This window comes from Schistocerca nitens, chromosome 2 (genome assembly GCF_023898315.1).
Source record: "Schistocerca nitens isolate TAMUIC-IGC-003100 chromosome 2, iqSchNite1.1, whole genome shotgun sequence".
NCBI lineage: Eukaryota > Metazoa > Arthropoda > Insecta > Orthoptera > Acrididae > Schistocerca > Schistocerca nitens.
The window spans coordinates 1,071,996,460-1,072,013,024 of NC_064615.1; the positions used below are offsets into that span (position 1 = coordinate 1,071,996,460).

At 40.7% G+C, this 16,565-nt stretch overlaps 1 protein-coding gene across 1 annotated transcript in view; it reads left to right on the forward strand.

The window, feature by feature from the left end:
• LOC126235558 (dehydrogenase/reductase SDR family member 11-like) overlaps positions 1-16,565 on the forward strand; it is a 63,762-nt gene that overhangs the window by 33,971 nt on the left and 13,226 nt on the right. Inside the window, exon 4 of the mRNA XM_049944275.1 lies at positions 13,165-13,294. Coding sequence (XP_049800232.1) covers positions 13,165-13,294 — 130 coding nt within the window. The remainder of the gene's footprint in view (positions 1-13,164; positions 13,295-16,565) is intronic.

Sequence of the window (16,565 nt, forward strand, 5' to 3'; positions counted from 1 at the left end):
GGAAAATTTCACTTAGATTAAACACGATCAGAGAGAGATTCCGAAATCAGTTATTGGATTGTAAGGGATACCAAGGCGCCGATACAGATTCAGATCACAATTTGGTAATGATGATCACTAGGCTGAAGTTCAAGAGACTAGTCAGGAAGAGTTAGTGTATAAAGAAGTGAGATATGGAAGTAGTAAGGAATGAAAAACACGCTGCAAGTTATCTGAGCCTATAGGTACTGCGATAATAAAAAACATAGTAGGTTGTTCAGTTGAAGAGTGATGATATCTTTAAAAAGAGATATCACAGAAGGTGGAAAGAAAACCATAGGTAAGAGCAAGATAACTGCAAGGAAACCATTGGTAATAGAAGAAATACTTCAGCTGATAGATGAAAACCGGCCGGGGTGTCCGAGAAGTTCTATGCGCTACAGTCTGGAAGCGCGCGACTGCTACGGTCACAGATTCGAATCCTGCCTCGGGCATGGATGTGTGTGATGTCCTTAGGTTAGTTAGGCTTAAGTAGTTCTAAGTTCTAGGGGACTGATGACCTCAGAAGTTAAGTCCCATAGTGCTCAGAGCCATTTGACAGACGAAAGAAGGAAGTGTAACAGTTCAGGGAAATTCAGGAATACCGAAATATAAGAATACAGAAATACAATTCACTTAGGAATGAAATAAATAGGAAACTCATGGAAGCTAAGGCGAAATGGGTGCATGAAAAATGTGAATAAATCGAAAAATAAATGATGGTCGGAAGGACTGACTCAGTATGTAGAAAAGCGAAAACTTCGATAAAATTAAAAGCAGGGCGGTGACATTAAGGATACAGGGTATTTTTCCGGCTCAATATTATGTAAAAATCACCTATATGTTTCAGGCACTGTTTATAATGTATATGTTTTACAAATTTTTTGTTGATATCATTTAATTCAGCACACTTTCTAAACAAATTAGAAATATTTTGAATATTTTTGAACCTGCTTAAGGTTATAAATAAATTACAAAGAAATTTATGCAATTATTTTCCAAAATGCTTCCTCAAGTTGAGGTACCATTTAATCCATGTTATACACCTGAAGGAGACAACATTTTTACCAGATATGCATGACATGATGGCTGAGGTACTAGATATATTTAATTCCACCTATTATGGATATTAGAAGGATAAAAATATCACATATTAAATTTTAATTTTTATAACTTTTTTCCGAATAAAAATGTTATTTTTTCTATAATTTAGTTGATTCTGCAGTAATGCTTAGGTCTACCACTAAAATATTGACTATTTCAATTCACAGAAAACAAATTAGAGTAATGCTTTACAAACTTCAGGATGTATTTGTACCTCAATTCGTAAAAATTCAACGTGTGGGAAATTGTAAATGAAGAAATGGGTCCAATTAAACTGCGCCTCAGAACATTCCTGAAGCATAGTCTTCATCCTGCAGCATTTCTTCATCTTCAAGCTTCCTCTTGGCATTCGTTTTAGCACTTCTTGCTTCTTTGATAACTTGAAGAGCGAATCTTTCAGCTTCATGCACCTGTTGTCTGTCACACACAAGCAACTGATCTTCCATATTAGAGCCACATTTTATGCCTAAATTTCTCAGTACATCCAACCTTCCTGTCACTCCATCATTGAAACATATCATTGCATATAGTACACCAACTTTTAAAGTATTTAGTCCTACAAAAATATTCTTGAGTAATCTTTCCCATATGCAATGATTGAAACTTTCAATGGTGACATTTACTAAGCAAAACAGGGTCACTCAGGTCTCTAAAAGTTGGTTTTATTTCATTAATAACAGGCTCAGGAAGAGAATGCTTGTGATGGTATATTTGACCACTTTATTTTGCTTTTTGGTAACCACACCAAGAATCTGTTCCTTTAGGCAAAGTCTGTCAACAGGGTGGTTATCTGTGGACAACTTATGAAAGTAGGTGTCCCATACAGATTTTCTCATTGCTGTAACATCATTCATAGGTGCAGTTCGTCTAATGGCCAGTCCATAATAACTCTGAAGAAGGTCGATTTCAGTTTCTGTCAATCTGCCTCCGCCAGACAGAGATTTTCCATCAGATAGCAACTTTCCTTTCATTTCTGTTCGTAGCTTCCTCAATCTAGCACCCATCCTCATTTGGACATGTCCACAACACTCCAGTTTTGTTATCAAGGTATCACCATAATCATTGAATTCATTAATTTTATTCAAAGCCTTAGTCTCCATCCCCTAGGTACTTCGTATATCTAACGTTATAAACGGGTGCCGACCTCTGAAATATTTTTAGAGCTCCATCACACTCCATACCTCCACTGTAACCATCATAATTCATTGAAAACTTATGTTCAATATGTCCTTCAGTGTTACCATGGCAGGTGTGCCAGTTCTTAGGTAAGCACTCAACATCAACAACTTTTCGATTCTCCAGAGAAGTAGCACTTACAACACCATTCAAGGAACGATGTCCTCGACGTTGCCATGTCCCATCAAGTGCAACAGCAGTGTCCCTGGTTCCACTAATATATACAGTTTCGTCTACTGCACGTTTCATATATGCTTTAGACACAACTGTGAAGGCACCTAAAAGTATTTATATGTGCTTGTTGAACCTACTGGGAGGAGGAGGAAGGTCCATCGAACCACAAAACGTTTGAGCAGCCTTTTTTCCTTTTCCTATTGCACGCATTGCATACACTAACTTCAGATTCACGTCATATGAATTATGCACAATGTTCGAAGTCGTTTTCGAGGTAGATTTATTGCAGGATCTACACAGAACTACTAATCTTGACGCCAAGTCCTTCCTGCTACTTTGTTGTTCAGTTATTTCGAGACAGCCTACACCATCAAATTTTATACATTTCACCACTTCCTTTATCAAAGAAGATAAATTCCCACGCCAACAACAACAAATCCACTACAAACAGCATCAATGTTAACACAAAAGTTTGAATCATCAGGAGGCGTGCCATGTGGGAGTTTCTTCCCTAAAGAACAGTGTGGCTTGCTTTGTTTGTGAACTGGTTACCACGGAATTTCCTTTTATTGAATCCCTTGATGCGTGGCATAGTTCGTATTTATTGCACACTAAAGGATGTGTACTCCCACAAATATATGTAGCAATTGGGCAACAAACATTCAGTAACAAGTGAACAAACTGCTTCAGCGAAAAAAAGTAAATACTAGCAAAGATAATCATTTACAGACACTAGAAACCCACACTGTTGCCAACATATACAATATATCATACGTATAAACATTGGGAACAGAAACAGAAACAGAAACAGAAAGGTCACAGTTCTTTTCGACATAATACTGGTTTCTGTAACATAAATAAATGGGGCGTGGCGGCATACATGACTGTAACATTAAGATTTGGTATATATAGGCCATTTATCATTTGAAATCCTATAATGTATATATCTATGTAACCAGGAAAGACTATATAATTTAATAGACATAAAAATTTAGATTTTTCCACAATTGATAAGTACCCTGTGTCATTAAGAGTACAATGGGACTTTTACTGTTAAATGCAGAGGAAAGAGCGTATAGGTGGAAAGAGTACACTAAGGTCTATATGAGGGGGAGGACTTGCCTGATGACATGACAGAAGAAGAAACAGAAGTCGACAGGGAACAAATAGGTGACACAGAATTTAAAAGAACTTCGGTCGACATATGATCAAGTAAGGCATAAGGGATAAATAACATTCCTTTGGAATTTGAAAAATCATTGGGACAAGTGATAAAAAAACATCTATTCACTTGGTGTGTAGAATGTATAAGACTCGCAATATACCATCAGACTTTCGGAAAGACATCATCCACAAAAGTCTGAAGATAGCAAGAGGCAGCAAGTGCTAGAATTACCGCAGAATCAGCTTAAAAGATCACGCATCCAAGCTGCTGACATGATTAACATACTGAAGGATGTAAAAGAAAATTAAGCGTTTGTTAAATGACCCTTAGGCTGGCTTTCAGATAGGTGAAGGCACGGGAGAGTAGTTCTGATATTGCAGTTGATAATGGAAGCAAGAATGAAGAAAAATCAAGACCAATTTATAGGATTTGTAGACCTGGAAAAATCGTTTGGCAATGTAGAATTGTGCACGATGTTCAAAATTCTGAGAAAAATAGGCATCAGCTATAGTGAAAGATGGGGAATATACAGTTTGTAAAAGCGCCAGCAGGGAGCAATAAGAATTAAGACAAAGAACGAAGAGCTCTGATTAAAAACAGAGTAAAACAGGGAAGTAGTCTTTCGTCCCTACTGTGTAATCGGTACGTCATAGAAATAAAGAATAAAATAAATAAAAATTTGGGGTGAAATGATATCAGTGGCAAGATTCGCTGATGACCTTACTGTCCTTAGACTAATGAGCAGCCGGCCGAAGTGGCCGTGCGGTTAAAGGCGCTGCAGCCTGGAACCGCAAGACCGCTACGGTCGCGGGTTCGAGTCCTGCCTCGGGCATGGATGTTTGTGATGTCCTTAGGTTAGTTAGGTTTAAGTAGTTCTAAGTTCTAGGGGACTAATGACCTCAGCAGTTGAGTCCCATAGTGCTCAGAGCCATTTGAACCATTTTGAACTAATGAGCACAGAATGTGGATTGAAAGTAAATCGAAGAAAGACGAAAGTAATGTGAAGTATCAGAAATGAGAACAGTGAGAAAGTTAATATCAGAATTGGGAATCGTGAAGTAGACAGAGTTCAGGAATTCTGCTACCTGGACAGCAGGGTGGACGAAGAATGGAGGACAAAAAACTCAGACTAGCACTGGCGACAAGTGCATTCCAGGCGTAAGGAAGTCTACTAGTATGAAACAGACCTTAATCTGAGGAATAAATTTCTGAGAACGTAGCAGTATATGGCAGTGAAACGTGGACTGTGGGAATACCGTAACAGAAAAGAATAGAAGAATTTGAGATGTGGTGCTACAACACAACGTTGGAAAGTAGGTGGACCGACAGGGTAAGGAATGAGGAGGTTCCCCTCAGATTCGCGACGAAAGGAATACGTGGAAAACACTGACAAGAAGGCGGGACAGGATAATGGGAGATCTATTAAGAGATCAGGGAATAAGTTCCATGGTACTAGAGCAAGCTACAGAGATTAAAAACCGTAGAGGAAGACAGAGATTGCAATACATCCAAAAAATAGTTGAGGATGTATGTTTCAGTTGCTATTCTGAGTTGAAAAGGTTGACCCAGGAGAGAAATTCGTGGTGGTTTGTGTCACACCAATCATAAGACTGATGACTCGAAAAAAGAAATGACGTAAATTTTTAGTTTCATGAATGTCTCAATTTAAGCTAAGGTGTGATCATATGCCTTGATAATATGGACATCTCAGAACTCAAACAAGAATGGGCTTTACAGGGGACAGTAGAAGTGGAACAAAGGAACCGAACGAATAGTAGGGAGATAAGGAATAATGGATTGAGAAGACTGCCACTTTTGTTGTGATCTTCAGTTGTCTGACACGACCTGAATACATCATGGCAGGGCTCCTCCGACTTACTGTTAGCCTTGACATATGTACCCCGTCCCATGAGCTGTTTCAAATGGCAGTGATTTGGCCTCACAACACTGAGATGTGGAGGTGAAGCAGCTTGCAGAAAATGTGAAAAGGTAGCCAGTGTCTGACACTGACTGATTATCTCCAGCAATGTGCATCAACTGCTGTGGGAGTCACCCTGTCTGGAGCCGAGAAAGGCAGATTTTCACTCAGAAACGAAAAATTGACGAAATGAAGGTGATCAGGCACATCTCTTATGCTGAAGCCAAAAATAATATAAAGCAACGAAACCTCCACTCTTTTGCTCTCCGTCAGCTTATTTGGTGAAGAAACTTACCTGCAACGTAGACGCTTTTACACAGATGGTGTCGAGTGAACCATAATTTGCCGCCAGCACCTATACTTGCACCTGTACATACCAAAGTAAATATTGCCAGTGTTACACAAAACTGCCTCACACATTACATTTTACAGCAAAAAATAAATTGCCCCATACATTGCCATTTTATAGCAAAGTTGTAACAAATTGCTCCATGCATCACAATGTTACAGCGAAACTGTAAGAAATTGCCCCATAAGCCAGTACGTTGTAGCAAAATGGTAAGAAATTATATCATATATAACGGTGTTACAGCAAAATTATAACAAAATGGCCTTCAACACCGTTCTGTTACAGCAAATTGTAACGATGTGCGTGACACATCGCTATGTTACAGCAAAACTGTAGCAAATTACCCCATACAGACCACTGTTAATAAAGTTGTAATAGGTTGCTACTTACATTGCGGATGTATGGTATATACAACTGTACAATGGTGGTCAGTATAATCCTGAAAACAGTGACTACATTTCACTGAATGCTTAGTGCATGCAATTCTGGTGGCATGATGGCTAGTTGATATAGTGACTGCCATTAACCCAGATGCAACTGGAACAACTATGGTCAGTTGATACAGTGAGTCCCATCATCGCAGATACCATTGGGTGCAACAGCGATGGTCAGTTAACATAATTACAACAGCTAAGCCACTGACTGTGACTACCATTATCAAAAATACTTTGTAAAGTGTACCATAACCTGACAGTGTATGTCAGCTACTGGCTATTTATGTATAAAAATCTTAGTACAGAATCACCTCTTATAAAATCATGACGTCATTTCCAGATATACCTCCTAAATTCAGAACACATCTCGACTTGTGTGAGAGAAGGCTAGCTAATTATACTCCCATGTCAATTAGTAGTTTTTTCTGTATCATTGTTACAAATTTACTACAAAGTCCTTGTGGAGAGGGTGTTTCTTCCATACAGTCGTTTTATTGTGTGTATGATTATGCTGGTACGCACTAGATTTTATAGAGTAGGTGCACCACACACACACACACACACACACACACACATATATATATATATATATATATATATATATATATATACACTCCTGGAAATTGAAATAAGAACACCGTGAATTCATTGTCCCAGGAAGGGGAAACTTTATTGACACATTCCTGGGGTCAGATACATCACATGATCACACTGACAGAACCAGGCAACAGAGCATGCACAATGTCGGCACTAGTACAGTGTATATCCACCTTTCGCAGCAATGCAGGCTGCTATTCTCCCACGGAGACGATCGTAGAGATCCTGGATGTAGTCCTGTGGAACGGCTTGCCATGCCATTTCCACCTGGCGCCTCAGTTGGACCAGCGTTCGTGCTGGACGTGCAGACCGCGTGAGACGACGCTTCATCCAGTCCCAAACATGCTCAATGGAGGACAGATCCGGAGATCTTGCTGGCCAAGGTAGTTGACTTACACCTTCTAGAGCACGTTGGGTGGCACGGGATACATGCGGACGTGCATTGTCCTGTTGGAACAGCAAGTTCCCTTGCCGGTCTAGGAATGGTAGAACGATGGGTTCGATGACGGTTTGGATGTACCGTGCACTATTCAGTGTCCCCTCGACGATCACCAGTGGTGTACGGCCAGTGTAGGAGATCGCTCCCCACACCATGATGCCGGGTGTTGGCCCTGTGTGCCTCGGTCGTATGCAGTCCTGATTGTGGCGCTCACCTGCACGGCGCCAAACACGCATACGACCATCATTGGCACCAAGGCAGAAGCGACTCTCATCGCTGAAGACGACACGTCTCCATTCGTCCCTCCATTCACGCCTGTCGCGACACCATTGGAGGCGGGCTGCACGATGTTGGGGCGTGAGCGGAAGACGGCCTAACGGTGTGCGGGACCGTAGCCCAGCTTCATGGAGACGGTTGCGAATGGTCCTCGCCGATACCCCAGGAGCAACAGTGTCCCTAATTTGCTGGGAAGTGGCGGTGCGGTCCCCTACGGCACTGCGTAGGATCCTACGGTCTTGGCGTGCATCCGTGCGTCGTTGCGATCCGGTCCCAGGTCGACGGGCACGTGCACCTTCCGCCGACCACTGGCGACAACATCGATGTACTGTGGAGACCTCACGCCCCACGTGTTGAGCAATTCGGCGGTACGTCCACCCGGCCTCCCGCATGCCCGCTATACGCCCTCGCTCAAAGTCCGTCAACTGCACATACGGTTCACGTCCACGCTGTCGCGGCAGTGTTAAAGACTGCGATGGAGCTCCGTATGCCACGGCAAACTGGCTGACACTGACGGCGGCGGTGCACAAATGCTGCGCAGCTAGCGCCATTCGACGGCCAACACCGCGGGTCCTGGTGTGTCCGCTGTGCCGTGCGTGTGATCATTGCTTGTACAGCCCTCTCGCAGTGTCCGGAGCAAGTATGGTGGGTCTGACACACCGGTGTCAATGTGTTCTTTTTTCCATTTCCAAGAGTGTATATATATATGACTTCTGTGTTTCTTATTATTTATAAAGTATTACAAGTTGCAGTATATATGATTCATAGTGTAAGAAATTACACATCACTTAACAGTACTTAATGATTTTTTTATATAAAGTGTTACATGTTGCAAGATATATAAATAAGCTTAAGCATGATTACAGTTCAAGACCCACATTTGGTGTGGCGAATTCATGCATATTGGCATGCATTGACACACAACATGTTTCAAAATAACCTGTTGTGTGTTCAGATGTAGAGTGTATAGTTTGATGTGTATGTTTCATCCACTTGCTTCATATAGTTTCATAAAAACTAGACCTGTATGGCTGCCAGCTTACCCTTTCGTCTGTAGGTCTTGTTATAGGGTAGCAAGTATACATTAAATTCTCATTGTTGCAGATATGTGGACTCTGTTTCATTTACGTTTTTCACCTTATGCAAGAAATTGCTAGTGCAAATTGTATGTTGATATAATTCCCCCTAAGAGGCCACTGTATTTCTGTTAAACAGTAGCACTGAATTATGATGTAGTCGCTTCCATTTACTGGAAAATTATGTCACCATATCAACTGACCTTCATTGCCCCAACCAATAGTATCTAGTGTAAGGGTTGTAACCATTTCAACTAAGAATAATTGAACCACCTAATAGAATCCTGATTTATGGCAAGCAACTCTATCAACTGACCATAACCGCCCCATCCACTAGTATGCCAGTCACCATATCAACTGATAAATATTGCCCCAAATCTGCATTTAGGTTAATGTCACTCACTGTACAATGACAATTACTGATCCCTCAATGGTATTCACCATGCATTTGGTTTAATTCATGTCACTTCTATTGTGATAATGGTGTCCATCATTGCACTAGTTGTGTCCAGTATGTGTTTGCAATGTGCGTGATACATCTTAAGAATTGGTGTAGCAATGATGACGAATGAGGTACAGTATTCTATAGGGCGATTTCTTAAAATTCTGTTGTAACATGACTATGTATGTGACACTTTGTTTCAATTTATTTTTATCTGTTGCCAAATGTAAAATGGGTCAATTTGCTACAATTTTGCTGTAACACGGTGATGTATTGGTCAATTTGCCTCACATTTGCTGTAACTTAGTGATGAACATGCACAAACTGTCTTGTAGTTTATATTGTGCATTAGCACTAATTAGCATTATCAGCAGAAGGTGAAGAATGTCTCTTGGTATAAGATAAAGATAATATCATAGCATGGGGATCAATACAATGCTTTACTGAATTTGATAAACTTTTTAACTAAACAAAAAGATACATTTTTGACTAACAACACACACAATTTAGACATGGGAATAATATTGTTACTTCTGGTACGAATAGAACATTATTCTGATCAATAAGCTCACTTTAAGCTGTGTGTTAAATTAGCGGAAGTGTAATATTTTGTTGTATTGTCACTGAACAATTATATATGTATTTTGATAGTTAAGACAGATAAGTTAATTTTGGGGCATCGACGAATTTTCAGTAATGATTATGAATCTGTAATTAGCCTTGCATATTACGATAAAAAACCATCATTTGTTCTGCACTTGAAATCTTCAGTTATTGTGATATATGATTTTATTTTTATGCAAAGCTAATGCTTTTTATATATCGAATTTCCTCTCTCTATGTTACTTGTTCGATATTTCCCTCTGGCCATGTTATGTTTTGACTGCATTCTGTATTTTGTGCAATACGAAAGTTATACTTTTGTATTATGAGAAGGTATAATTTAAGTGATATAACAAATTTAACGCTTTGTGAAAATACATCAGTTTTAATACAGTTTCTTGTGATAAAGTGTTGGGAAACATGAAGTCAGTGTACTGAACAGCAGATATGTCCAATTGAAAACAGTCATTAAAATCTAAATTAGCCAATCTACAATATTGGTTATATTTTTCTAGTGTAAAACATGATGCGTTTTTTTCTTACCTCCTAAAATGTGCTTGATGAGGTGAAGCATTGTTTAAAACTTTGAAAAATGAAAGATGATCAAAATTCCATCTGTTTATCCTCAGTTACATAGCACCACGTGTACCTGAGATTGAATGCCAACATTCTTTACATATTTTGACACATACTTTAGGCATGAAAGTAACGTTGTGATACTCAACATAAAACAGTGTGTGGGTTGCTGACAGTTTTTGATATACATTTTGGACATAAAAGGAGTAGCTCACAACACTTCTATGTACTTTGATCAACATTTCGAAAATGAAGATAACTATCTGACACTTGACATAAACAATGAGTACGTTTTTATCCTATTCCTCCTAAAAAGGTTATCGATCAGGTTCGTACTCATGAAGAGTCCGATTTTGGGCCACCATGAAGTGTCAGCTGCCTGAGTAGCATGGTACTTTAGCAAAGTACTTCCGTTTTGTATAGTTACCGAACAATTTACATTCCATACATACCTTGGCAGATAGTTTAGAAGCAAAATAACATTGCGACACTTGACTTAAACATTGTGTTGCTAATATGTTTTCAGATACAAAAAAATGGTTCAAATGGCTCTGAGCACTATGGGACTTAACATCTGTGGTCATCAGTCCCCTAGAACTTAGAACTACTTAAACCTAACTAACCTAAGGACATCACACACATCCATGCCCGAGGCAGGATTCGAACCTGCGACCGTAGCGGTCACGCGGTTCCAGACTAAAGCGCCTAGAACCGCACAGCCACACCGGCCGTCTTTTCAGATTGGAAGTGACACCATGTAGATATATGGAAATAACATTATGAAAAATAATAAAACTTTCTGTATGTCTATGCACCTAATGCATCTTTTACATAGTGTGTGTGTTCACACATATGGCTATGAAATGTTGATAAATAATGCAGACAGTCTGGATGTAGATGTATTTAACTTGTGGGCTCCATTGTGCTTTACACCAAGTATGACACCAAGATCCAACAATCTCTTTGACGAGTGCTACTTAGTTTGCCAAGTTACACCGGTATTGGCTATATCTTTATACTTTTTTCATAATTAATCGATTGATTTTAAACATGATGCATTATTAATATTGGTTGTATACGACTCAACAAGGGCAAGGTGGACGCTCAACAGCTACATTGTGATTAGCTATTTCTTTTAAATGGGCAGTAAAGTACTGTGATGTCATTGGCTACTTCATGTAATTGGCCACCATTGATCCAAGAAAGAGGTGTGAGTTCTACGATTGTGACAATATAGAAAGGGGGAACAGCTTGTGACATCATTGATATGGCAATGAGCTGTTCTCACGGCTGCATGTAAATAGGCAAAGTGCTGCAGAAATCCCATATCAATCCTACTTATAGCCACTGTTTGTTTGCTGGATATGTTACAGTTTCACCAGAGCTCCCATTTGCTGCCACTCTTCAAGGTTCCTCTGAGCTTTCATAGCAGCAGTAGGTCATGGACGCCAACTGTCCACGACTGGAACGAGAAGTTGGACTTTGGAAGGCATATGTGATTAAAAAGTGCAGGGTTTCATCGTGAATAAAACATATGCAACGTCTAACAAGTATTGGCTTATGTATTGGCTCGTTAATCGGCATGAGATTTTCTATTCTTGTTAATGAGACAAATCGCGAACCAGTAGGAGAACAGTGTTCTCATATGGATACATTACTTCATACCTGGATCCATAATTTAGATCAGTGCAATGTCACTGACAGCAACAATAGCAGACACAAACAATGTCGTATCGATTTGGAGGATAGACAAATTAATTGAGGGAAGTCAATGACATTCTTTGATTTAGTTTAGTGTTCACTAGATTGCAATACACATGTGAATACTGTGAGCGATATGTTAGAGGCAACTTGTACAATCATCAGAACGCAGTTCTCGAAGTCCAAGGACGTGAAAAGGGCAGTAATTGAGAGTTAGATAGGTTTGAAAAGGTAACTGGGAGAAATGAAGGCAGTAAAAACTCAGAGAGAAGTAATACAAGTTTAATGGCAGTGTAATTCTGTTGGAGACGATAAAGCACTTTGGAGATGAGTTAAACTGAATGGATAGTGTCTTCAAAAAAATTATAAGGTCAAAGAAATGAAAGTAAAACACGGGTAAGTGAGTGTACTCAAATTAAGTAAATCGGTGCACAGGGAGTTAGGTGATAAAACTAGATGTAGTGGACAGATTTTGATCTCTTGCCTTCAAATACCTGATGATGGCAGGGAAACTAAGTTCTTTTCAAGAAGAGAAATATGTTCCCATGAAGATATAAATTTTGGCGATAGGAAGCTTTTTATGAGGGTATAAGTTTGGAGTGTAGCCTTGTATGTACAATAAACGTACAAATAAATGGTGATGATTGATGGTGTTAGTCATCAAGCAATACTGAATCGAATTTTGGAGAGAAGAGATTATTGGCATCATTTGACTGAAAGAAAGTATATATTTATAAGAAGTATCCTGAAGTATTAACGAATTAGTAATTTAGTATTTGGACAGAGTTTAGAACTGTCAAGACTGCAGAGGAATTGGACGCCTAAATTGTGTACGCAGGTTCAAGAGGATGTCCAATTTAGGTTCAGCAGGTATCCTGCTATGAATAGACTTATACAAGGTAGAGTAACGTGGAGAATTGCATCAAGCAGTCTTGATGAGTACAACAACATTTGATATGTAACAGTGAAATATCGAGCCGATGACTTTTCATTTGAGAAATGTTCTAGTTGCCTGTACAGACTGCTCAAGAGTAAAGTTTTGGAGTGCAGCTTTTCTCCTGATCAGGCCGTCGACTACTACGTCCGAGTCCTGCAACCATCTGTTCTATTTTCCAGCCTCTCAGGACATGTACCGCCACACATTGCTGGAGCGGCGATGTATGCTGCCAGCAAGCACGCAGTGAAAGTCTTGCTGGAAGGGCTGAGGAAAGATCTCATCGCCAGGAGTAGCCAGATACGAGTTGGGGTAAGTCATCCAATATGGTCTGATCACAACAATACAGCAGATGCGTACAAACCCTACTTCTACACTGAGTGAACCTAAATAACGCTAGGGCAGTCTGAAGAAAGTATCATTTTAATATTCGTTCATCTTGCTATGATGAAACTGCACTGCTCGTACAGCTTGACACACAGCACGCTAGCTTATAAGACAGGGAGGTGAACTGCGGCTCTACGGATCTGGTGGGAACAGTTATTCATTCTTTTCGTAATTTTTTTCCCCAAACGATGCAGTGAATCCAGGAATGCTGCGCCTAATAAGAAATTTGAACGTAAATCAATAATGTAGTTTCTTCAAGATAGATATTTCCAAAAATCTGATGAGCAACGCCACTGCAAGAGGAAACACCCTCAATATGAAACCCAGAAACTGAGGAAGAGGAAGGTGATGAAGGAAAGAGCAAACGGAAGAGACAAGCAGTTCAGCCACTGCTACCACTTTCCCAGAAATAAAAATGTGCTCTGCATGTTTCAAAAAGTGGCAACCGGGAAAAAGCAACAGATCAGAGTGGAGAGGATGGTATTTTCAAACTTGGCAGTGTGAGATGTTTTGATTGTAAGAGACTCTTTTTGCCTTACTTCAGAAAATAATTCTTTGAAATGGTGTCATATTTACGAAATGCAGTAATTTGTCTTAACTTGTAACGTAACTATTGCAAATTTTCACATTTATCTATGTTTGTCAACAATTTCATCTCTGTAAAGAATAGTAAACAGCAGTGAGACAAATTCAACTATTTTGTACACTTTACAGCCTAAAAAGGGTTTATACAGCATTAGTTAAGTAAACTGAAATAATATTAATTAAATCTGTCAGCAAACACATATGATAGATGACCTACAAAAGTGTATAGCGAAAACAAGCAAAATACTAATATGATCACGTGTAGTACCTGCCAAAACATGAAAGACTTTTGAACTAAACACACTTTATAAATTTGGTTTCAGGTCTCTATCACAAAATGAAATAAACAATTAGCCAACTATTAAGTAAAACCACATATCTTGTCAGTTTCCGTAGGAGTCAATTAAGTTTTACAAAAATGTGCTCTCCAAAAATCAGCAAATTCTAAAGTAAATAACAAAGACAAGAATAACTTTATACAACAACAGTGGCAGTTAAAAGTATTAGTCAAATAAAAGTAGCTTTAAGTAACAGTTTTACTATAATGTGAATAGATTCTGTATTTCGACATAACTGGCATCGAGGAGTGTGACTGAATGATATTTAAAATGTTTGACACCACAAACGGTCGTCAAGCCACAGTCACTAAAACAGTGAAATTCTTAAAAGGTTACATAATTAGTTTAGTTGCACTGAGTCATCATTTTCAAATGTAATCACAAACCTAGAAAACTGCCTTAATAATTGCAAGCACACTTCCCTGAAATATTATGAAGAATACATTAAAACTAGCAAACCTATGCAAAGGCAGCAAAAACGGGTCACGAGACATCATGAAAATTTTTAACACATCAGTCATTTCACACCTTAATGCAGTGTAGACGAAAACAGCATCTGCACGAAAGATATTATATGAGTAGCCCCTATGCAAAAGCTGCTAATGCATTTTTTGTTGATTTTGAGTTGAGCACACTATAATAAAGATTTCTTCTGCGGCGAAACGATGGAACAGGTTTCACTATGCTAAAACTGCTATATACCTATGAAGCTGGCTGTAGAAAATCTTGTTAGATTGCAAAAGCCTCTAACTGCTCGTTGTCTTCGGGTACAAACTCCGCTACATGTCCAAAGTCTGCAAAACGCGCCAAGTTCAATAGGCGTGGAAGTTGCGTGCCATCTCCGGACGCAAGGAACGCCAACTGACATCTGACATCAGACTTACCAATCTAGACATTCAAAGCTAGCTTTCAGTTTGTTACGATTCTAAAGGACATTTTTCTTATTCGGAGTTAGGTTGGCTACGCTGTAACGAACGCGTACTCAACAATGAAGCTCTCGCAGCCCATGCATTGTTGAAATGTGCGCTGGTAAGCACAGTTCAGCTGGTCACTGGGATGTTTTTTGATGTATTTGCTTGATTGTTTTGAAGAAAACAAGTTACACTCCTGGAAATGGAAAAAAAGAACACATTGACACCGGTGTGTCAGACCCACCATACTTGCTCCGGACACTGCGAGAGGGCTGTACAAGCAATGATCACACGCACGGCACAGCGGACACACCAGGAACCGTGGTGTTGGCCGTCGAATGGCGCTAGCTGCGCAGCATTTGTGCACCGCCGCCGTCAGTGTCAGCCAGTTTGCCGTGGCATACGGAGCTCCATCGCAGTCTTTAACACTGGTAGCATGCCGCGACAGCGTGGACGTGAACCGTATGTGCAGTTGACGGACTTTGAGCGAGGGCGTATAGTGGGCATGCGGGAGGCCGGGTGGACGTACCGCCGAATTGCTCAACACGTGGGGCGTGAGGTCTCCACAGTACATCGATGTTGTCGCCAGTGGTCGTCGGAAGGTGCACGTGCCCGTCGACCTGGGACCGGACCGCAGCGACGCACGGATGCACGCCAAGACCGTAGGATCCTACGCAGTGCCGTAGGGGACCGCACCGCCACTTCCCAGCAAATTAGGGACACTGTTGCTCCTGGGGTATCGGCGAGGACCATTCGCAACCGTCTCCATGAAGCTGGGCTACGGTCCCGCACACCGTTAGGCCGTCTTCCGCTCACGCCCCAACATCGTGCAGCCCGCCTCCAGTGGTGTCGCGACAGGCGTGAATGGAGGGACGAATGGAGACGTGTCGTCTTCAGCGATGAGAGTCGCTTCTGCCTTGGTGCCAATGATGGTCGTATGCGTGTTTGGCGCCGTTCAGGTGAGCGCCACAATCAGGACTGCATACGACCGAGGCACACAGGGCCAACACCCGGCATCATGGTGTGGGGAGCGATCTCCTACACTGGCCGTACACCACTGGTGATCGTCGAGGGGACACTGAATAGTGCACGGTACATCCAAACCGTCATCGAACCCATCGTTCTACCATTCCTAGACCGGCAAGGGAACTTGCTGTTCCAACAGGACAATGCACGTCCGCATGTATCCCGTGCCACCCAACGTGCTCTAGAAGGTGTAAGTCAACTACCCTGGCCAGCAAGATCTCCGGATCTGTCCCCCATTGATCATGTTTGGGACTGGATGAAGCGTCGTCTCACGCGGTCTGCATGTCCAGCACGAACGCTGGTCCAACTGAGGCGCCAGGTGGAAATGGCATGGCA